The sequence below is a fragment of the Styela clava genome, chromosome 4 (assembly GCF_964204865.1).
Source record: "Styela clava chromosome 4, kaStyClav1.hap1.2, whole genome shotgun sequence".
NCBI lineage: Eukaryota > Metazoa > Chordata > Ascidiacea > Stolidobranchia > Styelidae > Styela > Styela clava.
This window is the reverse complement of record NC_135253.1, coordinates 6,675,280-6,690,829: the sequence shown is the minus strand read 5'-3', so window position 1 is coordinate 6,690,829 and position 15,550 is coordinate 6,675,280. Positions and strand designations below refer to the sequence as shown.

The 15,550-nt window shown below is 33.1% G+C and overlaps 2 protein-coding genes across 3 annotated transcripts in view; one reads left to right on the top strand and one right to left on the bottom strand.

Moving 5' to 3' along the window:
- Positions 1 to 3,177: 3,177 nt before the first annotated feature.
- On the top strand, positions 3,178 to 6,980 carry LOC120326654 (uncharacterized). The gene is made up of 5 exons (XM_039392974.2): positions 3,178 to 3,779; positions 4,179 to 4,447; positions 4,666 to 4,842; positions 5,073 to 5,205; positions 5,915 to 6,980. The coding sequence occupies exons 1-5, from the start codon at positions 3,678 to 3,680 to the stop codon at positions 6,107 to 6,109; spliced, it is 876 nt and encodes a 291-aa protein (XP_039248908.2). The 5' UTR covers positions 3,178 to 3,677; the 3' UTR covers positions 6,110 to 6,980.
- Positions 6,981 to 7,496: 516 nt separating this feature from the next.
- The window catches only part of LOC120325845 (uncharacterized), a 68,521-nt gene continuing 60,467 nt past the window's right edge, over positions 7,497 to 15,550 (bottom strand). For both annotated transcript variants that reach the window (XM_078111388.1, XM_078111389.1), the window contains 10 exons: positions 15,134 to 15,303; positions 14,373 to 14,561; positions 13,860 to 14,045; positions 12,926 to 13,120; positions 12,279 to 12,416; positions 11,849 to 11,988; positions 11,281 to 11,372; positions 10,408 to 10,592; positions 9,470 to 9,759; positions 7,497 to 8,815 (listed from right to left, as the gene is read on the bottom strand). In XM_078111388.1, the coding sequence (XP_077967514.1) occupies positions 8,713 to 8,815; positions 9,470 to 9,759; positions 10,408 to 10,592; positions 11,281 to 11,372; positions 11,849 to 11,988; positions 12,279 to 12,416; positions 12,926 to 13,120; positions 13,860 to 14,045; positions 14,373 to 14,561; positions 15,134 to 15,303 (1,688 nt within the window). In that variant the 3' untranslated portion in view covers positions 7,497 to 8,712. The remainder of the gene's footprint in view (positions 8,816 to 9,469; positions 9,760 to 10,407; positions 10,593 to 11,280; positions 11,373 to 11,848; positions 11,989 to 12,278; positions 12,417 to 12,925; positions 13,121 to 13,859; positions 14,046 to 14,372; positions 14,562 to 15,133; positions 15,304 to 15,550) is intronic.

The following is a 15,550-nucleotide window of genomic DNA, read 5'->3' as shown; positions in this document are numbered from 1 at the left end:
ATTATATTAAATAAACGGATCAAACTGTTAGTCAATGTGTAATTATTGATACAAAATGTTAGATGGTATATTCGAGTCTCCGTGCTTAGGAGATATAAAGTGCCAGTCCTAAAGTTCAAAGAATTTACATTCTTCGACCAAATTCTAAAAGAATAATAGTCTGAAACTTCTGACTTGAATGTTTGGTGACAACGTTTGCTAAAAACCCCAAAAAATCTTTAAAAAAAGAGAAAAGTAACTGCGTACAATCCCTGTAAGCTACGATAAGACTTCTTGGCCTACCTAGTTAACGAGAAACACTACAAGATTTCTGCACCAATTGGATCGATGAAAGTAGCATCCTAACGCTAGCTATGTTACTATTTACATCATTTTGATTCCTGGTTCAGAATGTGGTCAAATTGTGGCAAACCTAGCCAAGCATCTAGAAAAGAGTACTTGTGATACAAGCATACCAAATCATAAAATTTTTAGTCCACCCGTCAATTATTTCTTCATCTGCAAAATCTACCTTAAACTGCTGGGCCTAAGCAGGTTTCCAACATCTAACATTAGCTGCTAATGCAAGATAGACTACTCAAAGAATTTCGCCCCACAGGCACCGCCCGCTTTGGCGAGTAAACATATTGTGATAGCATAATTTGGTGTATGCTCATTGCTCGGTCACACAGCACTGGCCTCTTTTTAGACAGTCGATATACAGTCCCCAACCGCAGGCCACCAAAGAGATTGTTTACCTACTATGCTCAAAAAGTATGTCCGCATGAGAAAAGTGCCGGAGATTGTGACCAAGTTTGGAATATTACGTCACAGTTATCGTATTGCTGATAAGCCATTGTTACGGATACAACCAAGAAAATCAGTGATATCCACTTACGTTTGATTATCGTAAGATGAAGGCCACATTTTTGTACCACAGAGAATGATAACCCTCTATGTTGACCCTCTATACTTGTACTAACTAAAATTTTCTTTCGAAAAGAGATCACTAGTAAATTCTGATTTTATATCATGTCAACTTTTTTTAAGATTTTTATGGGGGAATAAGTGCACAAGTTCTTGTTTAACGGTGCGGTGTTTTACAGTAGAACAGTAAAAAATCAAACCATCCATACCATTTTGATTCAGAAAGACTACGTCATACAAAATTCCTGACACTATAGCTTGACATAGAAGACGGAAACTTTTCATATATATATATATACATAAGCAAATTTTTTATGTATTTTTAAATGTCTAAAAACGTTATATAATTCACACGCTGAATATAATTTAGAATGCACAATACATCAAATACAGAGTGAAGCTTCACTATGAGCACCAAAGAAATGGTAATATATGTTTTCATGTTTGATTACATTTCAAAGCTCAACGTTCTTCTACCGACATATAGATATACAGATGTATTTCATAGTCATATTTTGTAAATCTCTGTGCTATAGAATAAAACATTCGTGGCCTAATTTTCCTGTAGCGTCGATCTCTGATAAAAGCTCAAACAAAATATTCTGATTTTTCTGAAAAAATATTTAATACAGATTATAATTTTTTTTAAATAAAAATGACGAATATAATAATATAATAATATAATAATAAAAAAAAAAAATAATAAAAAAATAAAAAAATAAAATAATTTTATATATATATGGGACATAAACTAAAACAATTATATATATACTATGATTTAAACGAATGAAACAAAATATCTCAAATACGTAATTTATTTGATTAATTGTTTATGTAACCCTAGAAAGAACATTTTGCAGTTCTTTTCCTCCGTCAAATTTGTAAAAGGAAGTAGCCGAGATAAGAATTAGGTTTTCAATATTTATCCGACTCGTATATTGTATTTGGGTTGCATTGCGTACCATTAGGACTGATAACTTAATTTCAACAAAAGAAAAAAATATATATATATACCGTATGTATATATATATATGAAAGAGTGACACTATAAAAGCGCACGTTTCTCGTCCGTTACAAGAATTAGACAATAGAAAAGATTCATATACTTACCAACAATTCTAATTAGGTAAATGCCTCATTCGCTTGGGTCATACAACTGTGGGAAACTCTACAAAATACCTATTGGACACTATATATATATTATACCTTTCAAACGATATTTCTCATTAATGCTAAGTTATGTCTTTGTCGCTATTTATACTATTATTCGGACGGTTGTGATGTAGTCGTCCTTGAACACGAGATACGGCATTGCATTATTGCTTTGCCATACGTAAAATATATAATATAGTGAAACTACATTCCAATTCGTGAATTATTTGGACATGGTTTTCATATCTTAATTAAAATACCGGTAACTGCTTTTGATATGAACATCGTTATGTTATCTGTGTATCCAGCATATTGATAGCTGCGTATATGTTTTCTGGGGTGACCGTACATTTGAACCCACGTACATTTGAACCCATGTGTATATCCACGGGTTCAATCTATATGCGGGTGCTAAAACCCATGGGTTAGGGTTAGTATGAGTTCAACTATCCGGAAAAAAAAAATTCCATAGATGCAATAGCATACAGGTGCAATTGTCATGGGTTCAAATGTACGTGGGTTCAAATGTAATGGAACCGTTTTCTGGTAATAGATAGAAGGGCAGTTTCATGTAACTTATAGGGATCGTTGTAGTTGGTTATTATAATATTCCTCCGGTTTGAACAAGGTATATAAAAGCCACCATAATCAAGAGATTAAGTTGTAACGGAATATCCCCATAAGATTACCACATAAAGAATGACAAAGCATTTCAGCAGGCTTCATTTTCTATTAGAACAGTCGACCACTTCAGACGATGGTCTCAGTCAAAGATGGTCCTTACATTTATCGATTATTAACTCAACCTTATAGGATCACACTTCTGCTCACAATTATGATCGAGTGTTGAATGGCTTAAACCGCCAGAAGTTCTTTTCATATTGAATACACTTTGCGCACTCTCAAGTTTCAATGTTTATTCTTAGATAGTGTGTAGGCTTAGTTCGCAACATTCTTGTTTTCGTGGCGCGTAGCTTCTTCTTTGTTTAGCGATCAACTGTGATTTAATAAACCTTGGATAAACAGCTTCGCGGTGTTTGTCAAGCAACCTGGTTGTAGAGTTAATCTAGATTCAGTTGAGTAAAATATTCTATTCAATCAACCAGGATAGCACCTTGATTGTAGAGGGTTTGGCATTACCAACGCCCCCACTCAAGAAGCGGGTAAAGTGGAACGTCTGTCGACAAAATAAGAGTATATGCCTGGTTGTTGCTTTTCTACGAATCCAAATTATAATGCTGTTATTTAATTTCAATTGGAATCGGGGAGCACTTAGGAAAAACAGAAAATAAAGGACCGCGAGATTAGTAGTTGTGGACAAAGTGTGGGAGAGCATTCAGTAAGAAGATTGTTAGCATGCTGCAAAGTTTGTATACAAAATTACTGAAATAGATTTTACCCCACCTACATCGCTTCTAATAGTCTATATTGGACTGAACAATATATATATATCGAGCAAAACTAATCTCTTCATTACTGCAATTGCAAGATTTTCATCATTGGTCAATTCAATGCATCTGTCATTGTGACGTTACTATCGTTAAATATTTGTAATATTTCACACAATATAGTATTGAGAAGTTTCAAAGAATATAAAATAGCTACTCGATAAATCTACGATGTCGAGAAATTCAGCACGCAGAAATCCAACTGATCAAAATGTAACGGTATTGAAAAACAGAATCAAAGATTTAGAAGGAGAAGTCGGAACTCTAAAAGCTGTGAGATATACGTTATTTGCTACATAGATATTTGTTAGTCTCAATATAATGGTGGAGGCCGTAAATGCCATTTTACACGATTTAAAGTGCACAATGTGACTTAGCTAAAATTGACATCATGTACCTATGAAAGGCACCAGTATATTTATTAGATTTATAAACAAGTTATAGGTATACTTTGAGACTTCATTTTTATTCCCTTTCCTCGGCATGATTTGTATTAGTCTATCTTAAATAATCGTGGTGACAATATCTGTCTCAGAACAGTCGTTTTCTAAAGTGATGTTGATTATACCAGAGTCCAATATGATAAGGTGAACCCAGGATATTTCAAAATATTATAGCGAACAAAACTATGTGAACATTTCTAAATAATTTAATTCTTTAATATGGTTTCAGCGTTTGGATGAACTTCGAAAAGCGAAAAATAATACTATTTTGAAACGAGAAAGAGAAGTCATACATGTGGGAGAACCGACTCTAGGAAGGCCTGTGGGAGTTGAAACGTCTAAATATAAAGAGCTGGAGAAGAAATTATCAGATTCTGAAGCAAGATATGCTGCTTTAAAAAAAGAACTGTCCGATTTTAAAGAGGAATTAAAAAATAAAGATTTAGCAAAACATAAAACAGAAGAACAGAGCGAAATGTGGAAGAAAAAATATCACGAGTAAATTTTTTAATTAATAACTCAGAAATGTTCGGATTAACCGCATAAATATTTGATCAAAGTAAAGTCACAAAAACCCCCAAGAGTGATGGGATCTATGCTGAGAACAAATTTTAAAGTGACTCCCGTGATAAATGCTACAAAGAACCTATTAGAATTAGTCGAATGTGTATATTCAGTGACAGGTACTAACAAGTTTCTATATAAACTTTTTTTAGGCTAGAAGCTGATGTGAATAGTCTTCAGATGAATCATGAAATTGAACTGGGGAAATGCAAAGCCAAAGTTCGAGAGAAGACAGCAGAGGCTGAAGATTTATCAACCGAACTTGAAAGACTTCGCGAACGATTAGAAATAAAAGCAATGCAAGAAGAACACAAAGGCAGGGAAAATACGTAAGAAATTATTTTGTTTGTCTTAGAGTTTGACTTCCAGATATTTGCCCGTGAAAACTTGGTATTGAATCAACAATTTTGGGGTATTTCGTGTACTAATAATGCCAAAACCGAACGGCGGGCGAGGCTAGTTTTGACGCCCGGTCTGCTAACGACAAGACACCTTTTTGACATGACATGAATGTCAACAATACCACAAATCTTATCTTCTTGATCACCGATTTATTCAGAGATCGAGAAGGGCATATTACAAAATTGACAAACGACAACGCATTTCTTCGTGAAAAGATTGAAACTTTATACCTGGAGTTAAGTGTTAAAGAAGCGCAATGGACGGAAAGAGAAGAAAAATACAAAGTAGAAGTAAGACCTATTACATTTCAAAGTTTTATCGCGACTATGGATACGAACGAGGCTATTTTATCACAGTCATTTTGCCCGATTTTGTCATCTTTGGTGAGGTGGGCATGCATGTAAAATCTAGATAGATAATATTCAGCAAAATATTATCAATATCCCACCACACCTATTTTAGTGTATTTATTATGTACTAGTGGGCCAAATATGCACACTTCCGGTACCGCATCGGTAATTAGGCTACTACAGTACGAACGCCGTATAACGGGTGTCTCAAAAATGTCCCAAGTGTCTCATTTGCCCCACGTATCCCACTTTTCCTACTCGTTCTACTTATCTCACTTGTCTCACTTACTCTACGTGTCCCACTTGCTCCACGTGACCTACTTGTTCCAAAGTTGTGAAAATTGGTGTATATATGAGTTATTTCATTACAATAGTATTGAATTAATTCAAATGAAGACAAGGGGGGGAGTGAGACACATGGGACAAGTAGGACATGAGATTTTCGAAACTCCGAAAAAATTATTATAGTTGCGGGCCGCAATAGACTCGACGTCCCCAGCTTGCTAACCGCTGGTACAAAGTATATATAAAGCAAATGCCTTTGTTAGCTGAAAGCGCTATTTCCTTAATCAACACACAACACATACTCAATTACTGTGAATAGCCCACGAAATTATAGTAAAAAATATTATTTTCCTATTTTCAACAGATAAAAAAGGAATGGGGAGAAAAATACGGAGTTTGGATGGCTGCCACTGAAAAACGACTCAAAGAACTACACGAAGCAAATGAAATGTTAAAAAGTTGTTTGTATAAGGGGGAAAGAAAACATAAAGATAATCTGAAAGGGTTTGATGAAGATGATGAAAAAGATGGCGAAAGTGGAAGTTCGTCTGCAACATGACATTTAACCCCGCGACACTCATAAACATAATAATATATTTATGGTATAGCGGTGTTGGTCAAATTTTCCCCTATGTGATTGTTGTAATGTTACGAAAGTCAACATAAAGCCTCCCAGTTTAAAATATATATGATACGGTAACTTCATTTGCTTCTCAGGAACCAATTTCTTTGTCAAGTCAAGCGCCAGTCATTATATTTTAGCATGAAATCTGAAAGACATCAAATATAAATATTACCACCTGAGTCAGTCGCAGACAATTGATATATCGTAAGGAACAAAACATTATTCTCAGTTCGGCGTTTTGGAGTAGGTCTACACACGGTGGTACAAAGTAAATATCGTTGTAGAGAATTTATTATTTGATGGACAATTTTATTCGTCGATAAAGAAAATTTATTGTTTCGACTAAGCTCGATTGGTATTCATTTTGGTTTGTGTGGTTTAAGCAAAATGAATCTTGTATGTTTCAATAGAACACAAGTACTATGAACTAAGTTAGACAGCCTTACTCACTGCATCATTATCTTCAAGTAATGTTTTCGTTTTACTTTTTTATCTCGTTGCCATAACCTTAATAAATTTCTTTTTTCTCATGTGATCATGGTTTACTCTGTCACCGTTGTAGGTCATGTCGCGCTTTCCATGACCTGGTTCTGTGTTCCATCATATGTCATAAATATAATTATTTACTACTAAAGTTACGATGCAATAACATCGCGAAATGATTAGGTTGCTTACCTGCACTTGTTGCCTTCATGGAACTCATAACTACTTGGAAAACCCGTTGGAATAATGGGCGGAATGAATCCTTGATCGAACCTTAAGCAACAATTCCCGCCCATATTTTCTTTAAAATAATTTTAAAGTCATGAAATCTGCCTTTATTAGTTCCTTTTAATCAAATTGACGGCGTTACATGTCACAAATTAATCAAAGTCATGGTCAGACTCGCATGCATGCCCCTAACAATATCCCACTCAAGCATGCAAGGCCTGTGACAATAGGTTTTTGATCTATTGGCTATATCTGGGTTTTTGATCTATCAATGGCCATACCTGGCCCAAAAAGTTTAATCTACTGAGGATTTGGGGATAAACTTCTACACTTTTTTTCATAAAATTAAAATCAGCGTGATTGTAACATAATTTGAATAATAAGCCGGTCTTTCTTCAACATGACATTTATATAATATAGTATTTACGTATATATATCTAGGAGATCAGTAAAATATCTGTTTTTCTTTGTGTAGTAATTTAATATAAAATAACAACGGATCTTCAACATATTACAACAGAAGGTTTGCTAGTAATTCAGCTAGTTTCGTAGCCCAACATTCTTAAAGGCAGTATATATTTGACCTGACTGTAGTATCAATTCAACAAAATTTTAAAAATATATGAATAAATTTATTTTGATATCAACAAATCTGTAACATGCTTTTTTGTTGTTTGTAATACCATAAATAAACAAAATATTGTGTAAAAAAAGCCTTGAATCTGCAAATTAACGTACAAAAGCTTCAAATAGCGATTTATATATATTCAGTTCAGCTCTTAAAGCACAAAGACAGCGCAGCTCACATTTGCATCAAATAATGTTGAAGAATTGCATTCTAACTAGCATGGCTGTATAATATATCTATATTTTTACTACTGAAGATGTAAAGTTTTGTGCGATTATCATACATGTTCCAAAGATAAAGTGAATTAACAGCACAGATTTGTGTAGAGAAAAAATCAAAAAAATTTAACGTCTGGTATAAAAAATATTTACAACTAAAGCACGAGTATTGTCATTTATAAAAGAAAAAGGCAAAAAATATGTACATCAAAAAAAAATGTTGAAAATGGGAAAGGCCATACAAAAATGTGACTATGAACGAAGTATGAAATAGGGCATTACTCAATAAATATACAGGTGGTGTCAAAATGAAAAACTAATACAAATTCACTTAGTTATTATAGTTTGAACTTAAGCAAGCATACAAGATAGATTGAATTCGCAAAAGCTATATTACACAATGTTCATCATAATACATATATAAACAATCTTATATACACACCTAGATATCAGCAGTAAATATAATGTCTTTGAAGCTTAATATTTATAATATTAATAACACTTTGCCACTGCTACAATGTACTACAAGTTACAAAAATCTGCAGAAGCTGTAGAGAAGTACTAGTACCAGCCATTCAGAAAAATATAGTGTTTTAAAGAAAGTATATATATTTTGTTATAACAATAAACATGCTGCAGTATATGGTAAATTTGGAAATTTTATTTCAGAATTTATAGGAATTCAAATAAATGAGGATTTTCGTATTTGCATCCCAGGAAAAAGTCACTAAGCAAGCCAGTGTGATTGAATCAGATCACGCAATAATGAAGACCATTACAACCATTCAATAGTCCTATAATCGCTTATTGTAGGATGGACATTGGACAATTTTTTCCCATAACAAGATGATTGTCTCATAGCAGATCATCTAACAGCACTATGATTCTATGTTGCAAGTTAGGAACCTCAACTTATCACAAATGCTATCTTGAATAAATAATAGATCATTTCAATCTCTGCAGTTGAAAGATTGATGGATCTATCTCTGATAGCGATGAGGATTTTGTTCTAATCTGTGATGTAGATTCTCCAATTTCTGAATATATTCATTCAAGGATGGATCAGACTCTCCAGGTTGTGTTCTGAAATTAAAAAATCGGTACAAATTGACTTATACAATATCTATTCCTGAACCCTGCTTGAAATGAATATGATTTCTAATATTATTAATACACCTCTTGCACAGCAGAATAATAATAATGTCAAATTTACCCAAAATGTACAGAGCCACAGTGTTTTTCTATACAAGGCAGCCCAATAGTCCCCACTAGAATATTTATATAAGGCCACCACTTTTCCTAAAAAACAGTTCAGCATGTTTCAGGCATTTGACATCTTTTCCTTTATGTCTGTTAATTGAATTTTTTGAAATTGTATTGTTTACCCATATAGCAAAGCATAAGCAGTTGTGTGTGATGTCATCAGCTATGGATGAATGACCACGATGAGCCAGTATGAAGAACGAGTGGGACACAGGGTTTCTTGATTTGGGTGTTCAAAGTAAAAGCATAAGACAAAATTTTCATATTTATCCCATGGGCAGACTGAAGCCGATAAAACGGTTTATGTCTGGTATGGGAATTGTTAACTAATTATTTTTTTAGACGCTCACTTCTGTTCGTGTTTTATGGGAGTAACTATATACTTTGTATATAAACATTTGTGAAATATTTAGGAATATTTATTTATATCAATTTAACAAAATTCACTGCAGTCTCTTTTCCTAAAAAACTCACCTTGAATAGGACATTGCTGACAAATCTGGAGTTCTATAGTCAGTGTGGTAAGATCTAGGTCTGGGTCTAGTACCAGGTCTACCGCTTCCATTAAGATATCGTAATGCTGTTGCAGATGGCTGATCACCGTATGAATTAAGATAGGGTGACGTGGTGGATCGAGTATATGCATTCCTTGGCCGTGCACCAGACGATGATGATGCACCGTAAGCACCAACAGGGGATAAAGGTGATTCTGAAAGTTTTGTTGGAGTTGTATCCATGTGTTGAGCAGCGGCTCTCAGAGTTTGCTGAAAAATAAAATTTAAACAAATATTAGAAAACCTAATTTGCTTAATGTAACATAAATAATATGATATTAATATTCCTCATCTACACCACTGTACATGCTCAGTTTAAAACCCCGATCAAACAGTCATCATATTTTTTCACTCTTGTTCTATGTCCTAAGGTCAGATTGCCAATGTAGTACTTTTAAATTTGGTGTTTTAAATTTAAATTTCCTGAATTCTGTCCTCTGTAAGATCTAGGTCTGGGTCTAGTACCAGGTCTTGTATCTTATAATTTACTATATTCTACATAGAAACTAGTTGAGTTTCTTACCTCAGATAACAAACAGTAAATCTCATTGATTGTATTAAACTACTATTCAATAATGAATGCAACAATTTTTTAAAGATTTTTGCTCAGAAAAGTTAATATAACTTATATAGTTATTCAATCAAATCAATCAAATTCAACCAAAATCAAGCATCAAAATTCTTTAGAGAGATATTTACATTACAATTAAAATTTCAGTTCAATCAGAAATAAAAGATTGTTTTAACATATCATATAGACTACCATAATAAAACAAGACAGACACTCGGTCCAGTATTTTATCTCAGAAGCTGGTTAGTTATCTCTCAATCCAATGCATACATCTTATCCAAACTTACTCTGTATGGTTCATATGATGGTACATGAGTGTCGTAGCTTTCGCCTCTATATCTAGGTAATGGAGTAGGACTAGGTGACTTTTCACCCAATGTGTGGGCTGAGGTAGATGACATAGGACGAAGATGATGAGGTGATGTAGAACGACTAGGTCGTCTATGTGAGGAAGAGTGAGGAGCATGGTGTCCTGGAAATATTGAATAAAATATTAGTTGATAGTTAAAATTAGGACATTACAACATTTGTTTGGCATTTCAGGAGGATCTGATAATTATCTGGCTTGAGAGCCTTATAATACAATGGAATTATTTTTAAATTACTAGTTAATTGAGAAAACACCAGAAGGATATTTCATTTATAATGTTGCTTTTGGCTATATGAGGTCTCCAACTTGTAATGGTAGAACTGTCTGAAACAAGACTTTGTGATGCATTGTGTAAAAAGATTTAAAAAAATGTAAGAAGATTGATATGTGGATTAAATATGAAGAATGCAACCAACATATAAATACATTCCAATAATTATATAACAAACAAGATCTGATGACTCTATATATATATACACACATTATGATGATTGTGGATTAGAAACCTGAATCCCCAGATCAGTTACTGATCTGACAAATAAACTAATCAATAGGAGTTTATTGTGAAAATATATAGCAATTGCAACATTACCAGTATTTTAGATGGTATGATTGGAATGCGCAACTGAGATAATCACATATGAATACTGCATAATCAATCATTCTTCATACTATTATTAGCATTAGAATATATGTGATCAAAATTTGAATCAACGAATACCTAGAAAATAAATTCTTCCCAAAATCCATAAAAAATTCCAGATAAATGTTTAAATTATAATAAACTTACCATTTGTAATTGGACCAGTTCCATGTTTTTCTTGAATTGAAGCAGAAATCGAACTGCTGGTACGACTCCATTTTCGAACCAAGAATTTCAATCTAAAAATTACATTGATACAAATGAGCTAGGGCACATATGTGTGATGGGCGCCTTAGTCAACAGACAACAATGCAAGTATCATTATTGATAATCTTACACAAAGACCAATTGCCTGACCTCCAATATCATGTTTATGATGCATTTAAAACTAATTCAAGAGCGTTATACTGATAAGACAATGCTTCTCATCGAATACAACAATAATCAACAAATTTGACAGAAACAAATGGTTTCTTGTAGATATTACTATGTACAATGGTCAGGACAGCTGTCACCAAATATCACACAAATCTCTGGTCAAAGGGGGCAGATATATTTTTTAATTCAGCCTACTCAATTTATATCAAATTGATCAGAGATTGTAATTATTCGCCATATGACAAGGGACTCGAGCCCTTGATCCCAAACCTAACTTTACAGATGAACTACCGAGCTGATGTGCCACTCAATTACTACACAATGGTTAATTGCATACCTAGATACAGCCATAATAACGCGAGCAGCAGATCTGAATCTTTTGAAAGCTGTGGATCTATGTGAAGGACGATGGTCTGAATCATCATTAGGATAAGCTCCCATTCTTGCCACCAATGCAAGAGTGGCTTCTTCACATTCCTGGAATAAAAAGAAGCACTTTAGACTGTATAATAAATTAGTTAGTTAAGAATTAGTATCAGAATTAGTTGTTAAATACCAATCTAATTAAAAATTTTGGCATATATAGACTTTGTTACACATTGATTTAAGGTCAATATTTAAAACATAGACATTTTCTAAAAATAAAAAAAAAACTACGGTAGTCAAACTAAATGCAATCGAGAATGATTCACTGATGAAGCATGCCATCAGTACAACTGGATTTATGTTTGAAGAAGTTTTTTATGGTGATTTCTATAAAATATTACCTGGAATCCTCCAATTAGTAGCAGAAGATATTTCTTTTGATAGACAAGTGCTTTTCTGAAACTTTCAGCTCTTAAATATCTGACATAGAGACGATGCATTCTACTTGCCATCTCTTGTACTTGCTGTTGATGTTGCTTCTATTTTCCAAAAACAAACAGTTTAATACACTCATTTGAGGTGAAACTAATTATATAGGCTATTTAAAACCGAAAAATTTCTATTATTCCAAATGTCAGTAGCAACATTTTTAAAATGCTGCGTACTGCGTCTCGTCAGAAGTGTCATGAAAACATTTTGTAAAAATTAATGCAAATATTAGATTAAAGTATTTTAAAATGTCTAAAATTGTGTCTTGGATTGGCACAGGAAATTGTGAGGATTGTATGAGTATATGTATGATCGAACACCGAATAATTCTTAATTATTTTGTTTCACTTATTATTCGATATTATTCATTTCCGATAAGCTGAAATTTTACGATGCAAAATAAGTTAACCAATATTTTTAATTATTATAGATACATTTGGATATTTTAATGACTGTTAAATATTTCATTTGTTCTATTTTCTCTCTTGATCTCACTATACATTCATATAGGTAACTTCTATTTTAACAAGTGAAGAGAAAATGACAATTAAAAAGGTACCGTGTCATCAGCATTTCTACTGTTATCTTCAGAGCTAACTCTCGCTTTCCAAACTTCTTCTTCCAATCTTCTTAAAGCATCTCTCAGTGCAATTTTCTCATCTGTATGCTTAGTATTCAACATAACTAATTCTGCATTTTGGTCCATCAATCTATCGTTGAATGGAGATGAATCTGAAAGAATTCCAGATTTTTCCTAGAAAAAATGAAAATTGAGTCAAACTCATTCAGAAAAGCAGATAAAAACATGGCAATGACATCATAGTCAAAATTGTAGATAAATTATATCATACAATATAACACACTCAGTAAGTAGGCTTTACTTAACTAATGTTATAATCACTTTGAAAATTTTTACACGGTTCCCGTACATTTGAACCCACGTACATTTGAACCCATGACAATTGCACCTGCATACTATTGCACCTATAGAATTTTTTTTTGTTTTGCAGATATTTGAACCCATACTAACCCCAACCCATGGGTTTTAGCACCCGCATATAGATTGAACCCGCGGATATACACATGGGTTCAAATGTACGTGGGTTCAAATGTACAGTCACCTTTCTACACAATGATGATACTATGATATCCAACAAAGTCATGAATATATATCAGATAGTACAAAAAAAAGTATAACAACTATAAACATTGCTTGCTTATGAATAACAAAACAGGGTTGATCCATCATACCTCTGATTACCCTGCACAAGTTTGTAGAGTCGAATTATTTGGGGAATAATTATGTGCAAGAGGATTGCTGGAATCCTCGTCATCATGGGGTGGTTGATGTACAGGTGGTAAATTACCCATCAATTCCACCATTGTCCCATATTTGACATGACCCCATGACGAGATAACGTTATTCGCAATAGACTTAAGCTGCCTTAGTCTTTACTCCCCCAAGACAAATTTGAAAATCCTATTTTACTTACTCTTTGTGGCACGGATAATGTTGAATACATTTCTCTTAATTCTTGTTGCATTTCAGCAAGTGATCGTTTCACTGAATCAACTTGTTCAATTTCAGATGCAAGTTCACGAGCTGCTTCATCAGGTTGATTGAAACTATCAGTAGGCAGGGTGACGGGAAGTCGTTGCGCTGTTTTTGACATTAAATCCTGCAAGAAAACCATGAGTATTGAGCTAATTCGGAATGTGATATATAAAGTTTACTACATTACGTGTTGTGCAGTCGTATGCATCAGTTTTTTTAATCTATTTGTTTGAAGACGCAAACATTGAATATTAACAAAATGTGGCAACATGAAAATTTTGAGTATAAAAGCAGACAAAATTAATATTGTAAGATTTTATTACTAGGCTGATATTTTTAATTGCTTCCACTGCCAGCGAAATTAAGTAGAGTTCAAATCAAAATATAGTTTGTATATTTGAGTGATTCATCAAAATTTCATTATAAATCTAGGACAAAACTATAAATGTACCTGTAATTTAGTTGATTCCATCTGTAATCTTTGTCTTAAAGATTCAAGTTGTCTCCTATTTGCCATCAAGCCATCATTGGTAGTTGAAGATGCAGGTACTCCAGCATTTGTGATGAGATTCTCTAGATTCTGTCTTCTCATTTGATCTTCCATATTGTGTAATTTCATCAAAGCATCTTGCTTTTGTTCCTGTTTGAAATGAATGATTGTAGATAATAGCTCAGATATAAAAAAAATTCACATTGTCCCAAATTTTTTATTTGATACTCAACTAAATCTATGAAGATCAAAAGATTACTGTGCAAGTTAAAAGATATAAGAACTGAGGGAAGTTCAATGAAGCAAAAAATACAACCATGATATATAATGTAACAATTATGATTCTGTAGTACAGTAATAGTAGAACACATCTAATTTGCAACAATTAATTTATACATTTAAATAGTGACCCAAAAAAACAGGACTCTAGAGAGATATAACTAAGAGATATTCGAGAGAGAACTTTTTGTACAAAGTGTTCTTAGATTGCTGAAACTTTTGGTTATACATACACATTCAGAAATTTAAGTGGCAAATAAATATTCTACATTTTCATATAAGCAAATTAAGAAATTTATGGGATATGTTTTTTATGTGACCCAGTATATAAAACTCTGCTGTCTAGGATATATTTGGCACATCTGAGGCAAGTTTCTCCATTTTCAGGAAATACGGAAAGCTATATTCAAAACTGAATATATTACTTATAATATGTATATTACTTGTATATTATCGAGGGCTGATTGTAATTGGTCTCTGACAGCTCTTTCAGCTTCTATTGCATCATGATGTATAGCTTGAGCGTCTTCTAATTGTTGTTTTGCAACTCTTGCTTCTCTTTCTGAAATATCGATTTTCCTCTGTAATTTTTCTGTTTCAGTTTTCGCATCATCTGTAATAATAAAGGAAAAGAAGAATGTAGAGAAATACTGTCAAGTAAGTAGATGCAGTAGTGCGTGCGGCAGATTCAGCCTAGATTTCTTAAAATTAATCCAAATGTCAAGTCAAATATACAAATGATTTTAAAAGGATGTTTGTTTGAAAATCTTAAATATCTTGATGAATCACATCATTTCAAAGAGAAGAAAATACTTCTCAATGATAAAACAGAGAAGATAGAATTTTTTCAACAAATGAAT

Coding starts and splice junctions, on each gene's coding strand:
- LOC120326654 (XM_039392974.2), top strand. CDS start 3,678: ATGTCGAGAAATTCAGCACGCAGAAATCCAACTGATCAAAATGTAACG. Junction 4,843..5,072: donor CACAAAGGCAGGGAAAATAC/GTAAGAAATTAT, acceptor CGATTTATTCAG/AGATCGAGAAGGGCATATTA. Junction 5,206..5,914: donor AAGAAAAATACAAAGTAGAA/GTAAGACCTATT, acceptor TATTTTCAACAG/ATAAAAAAGGAATGGGGAGA.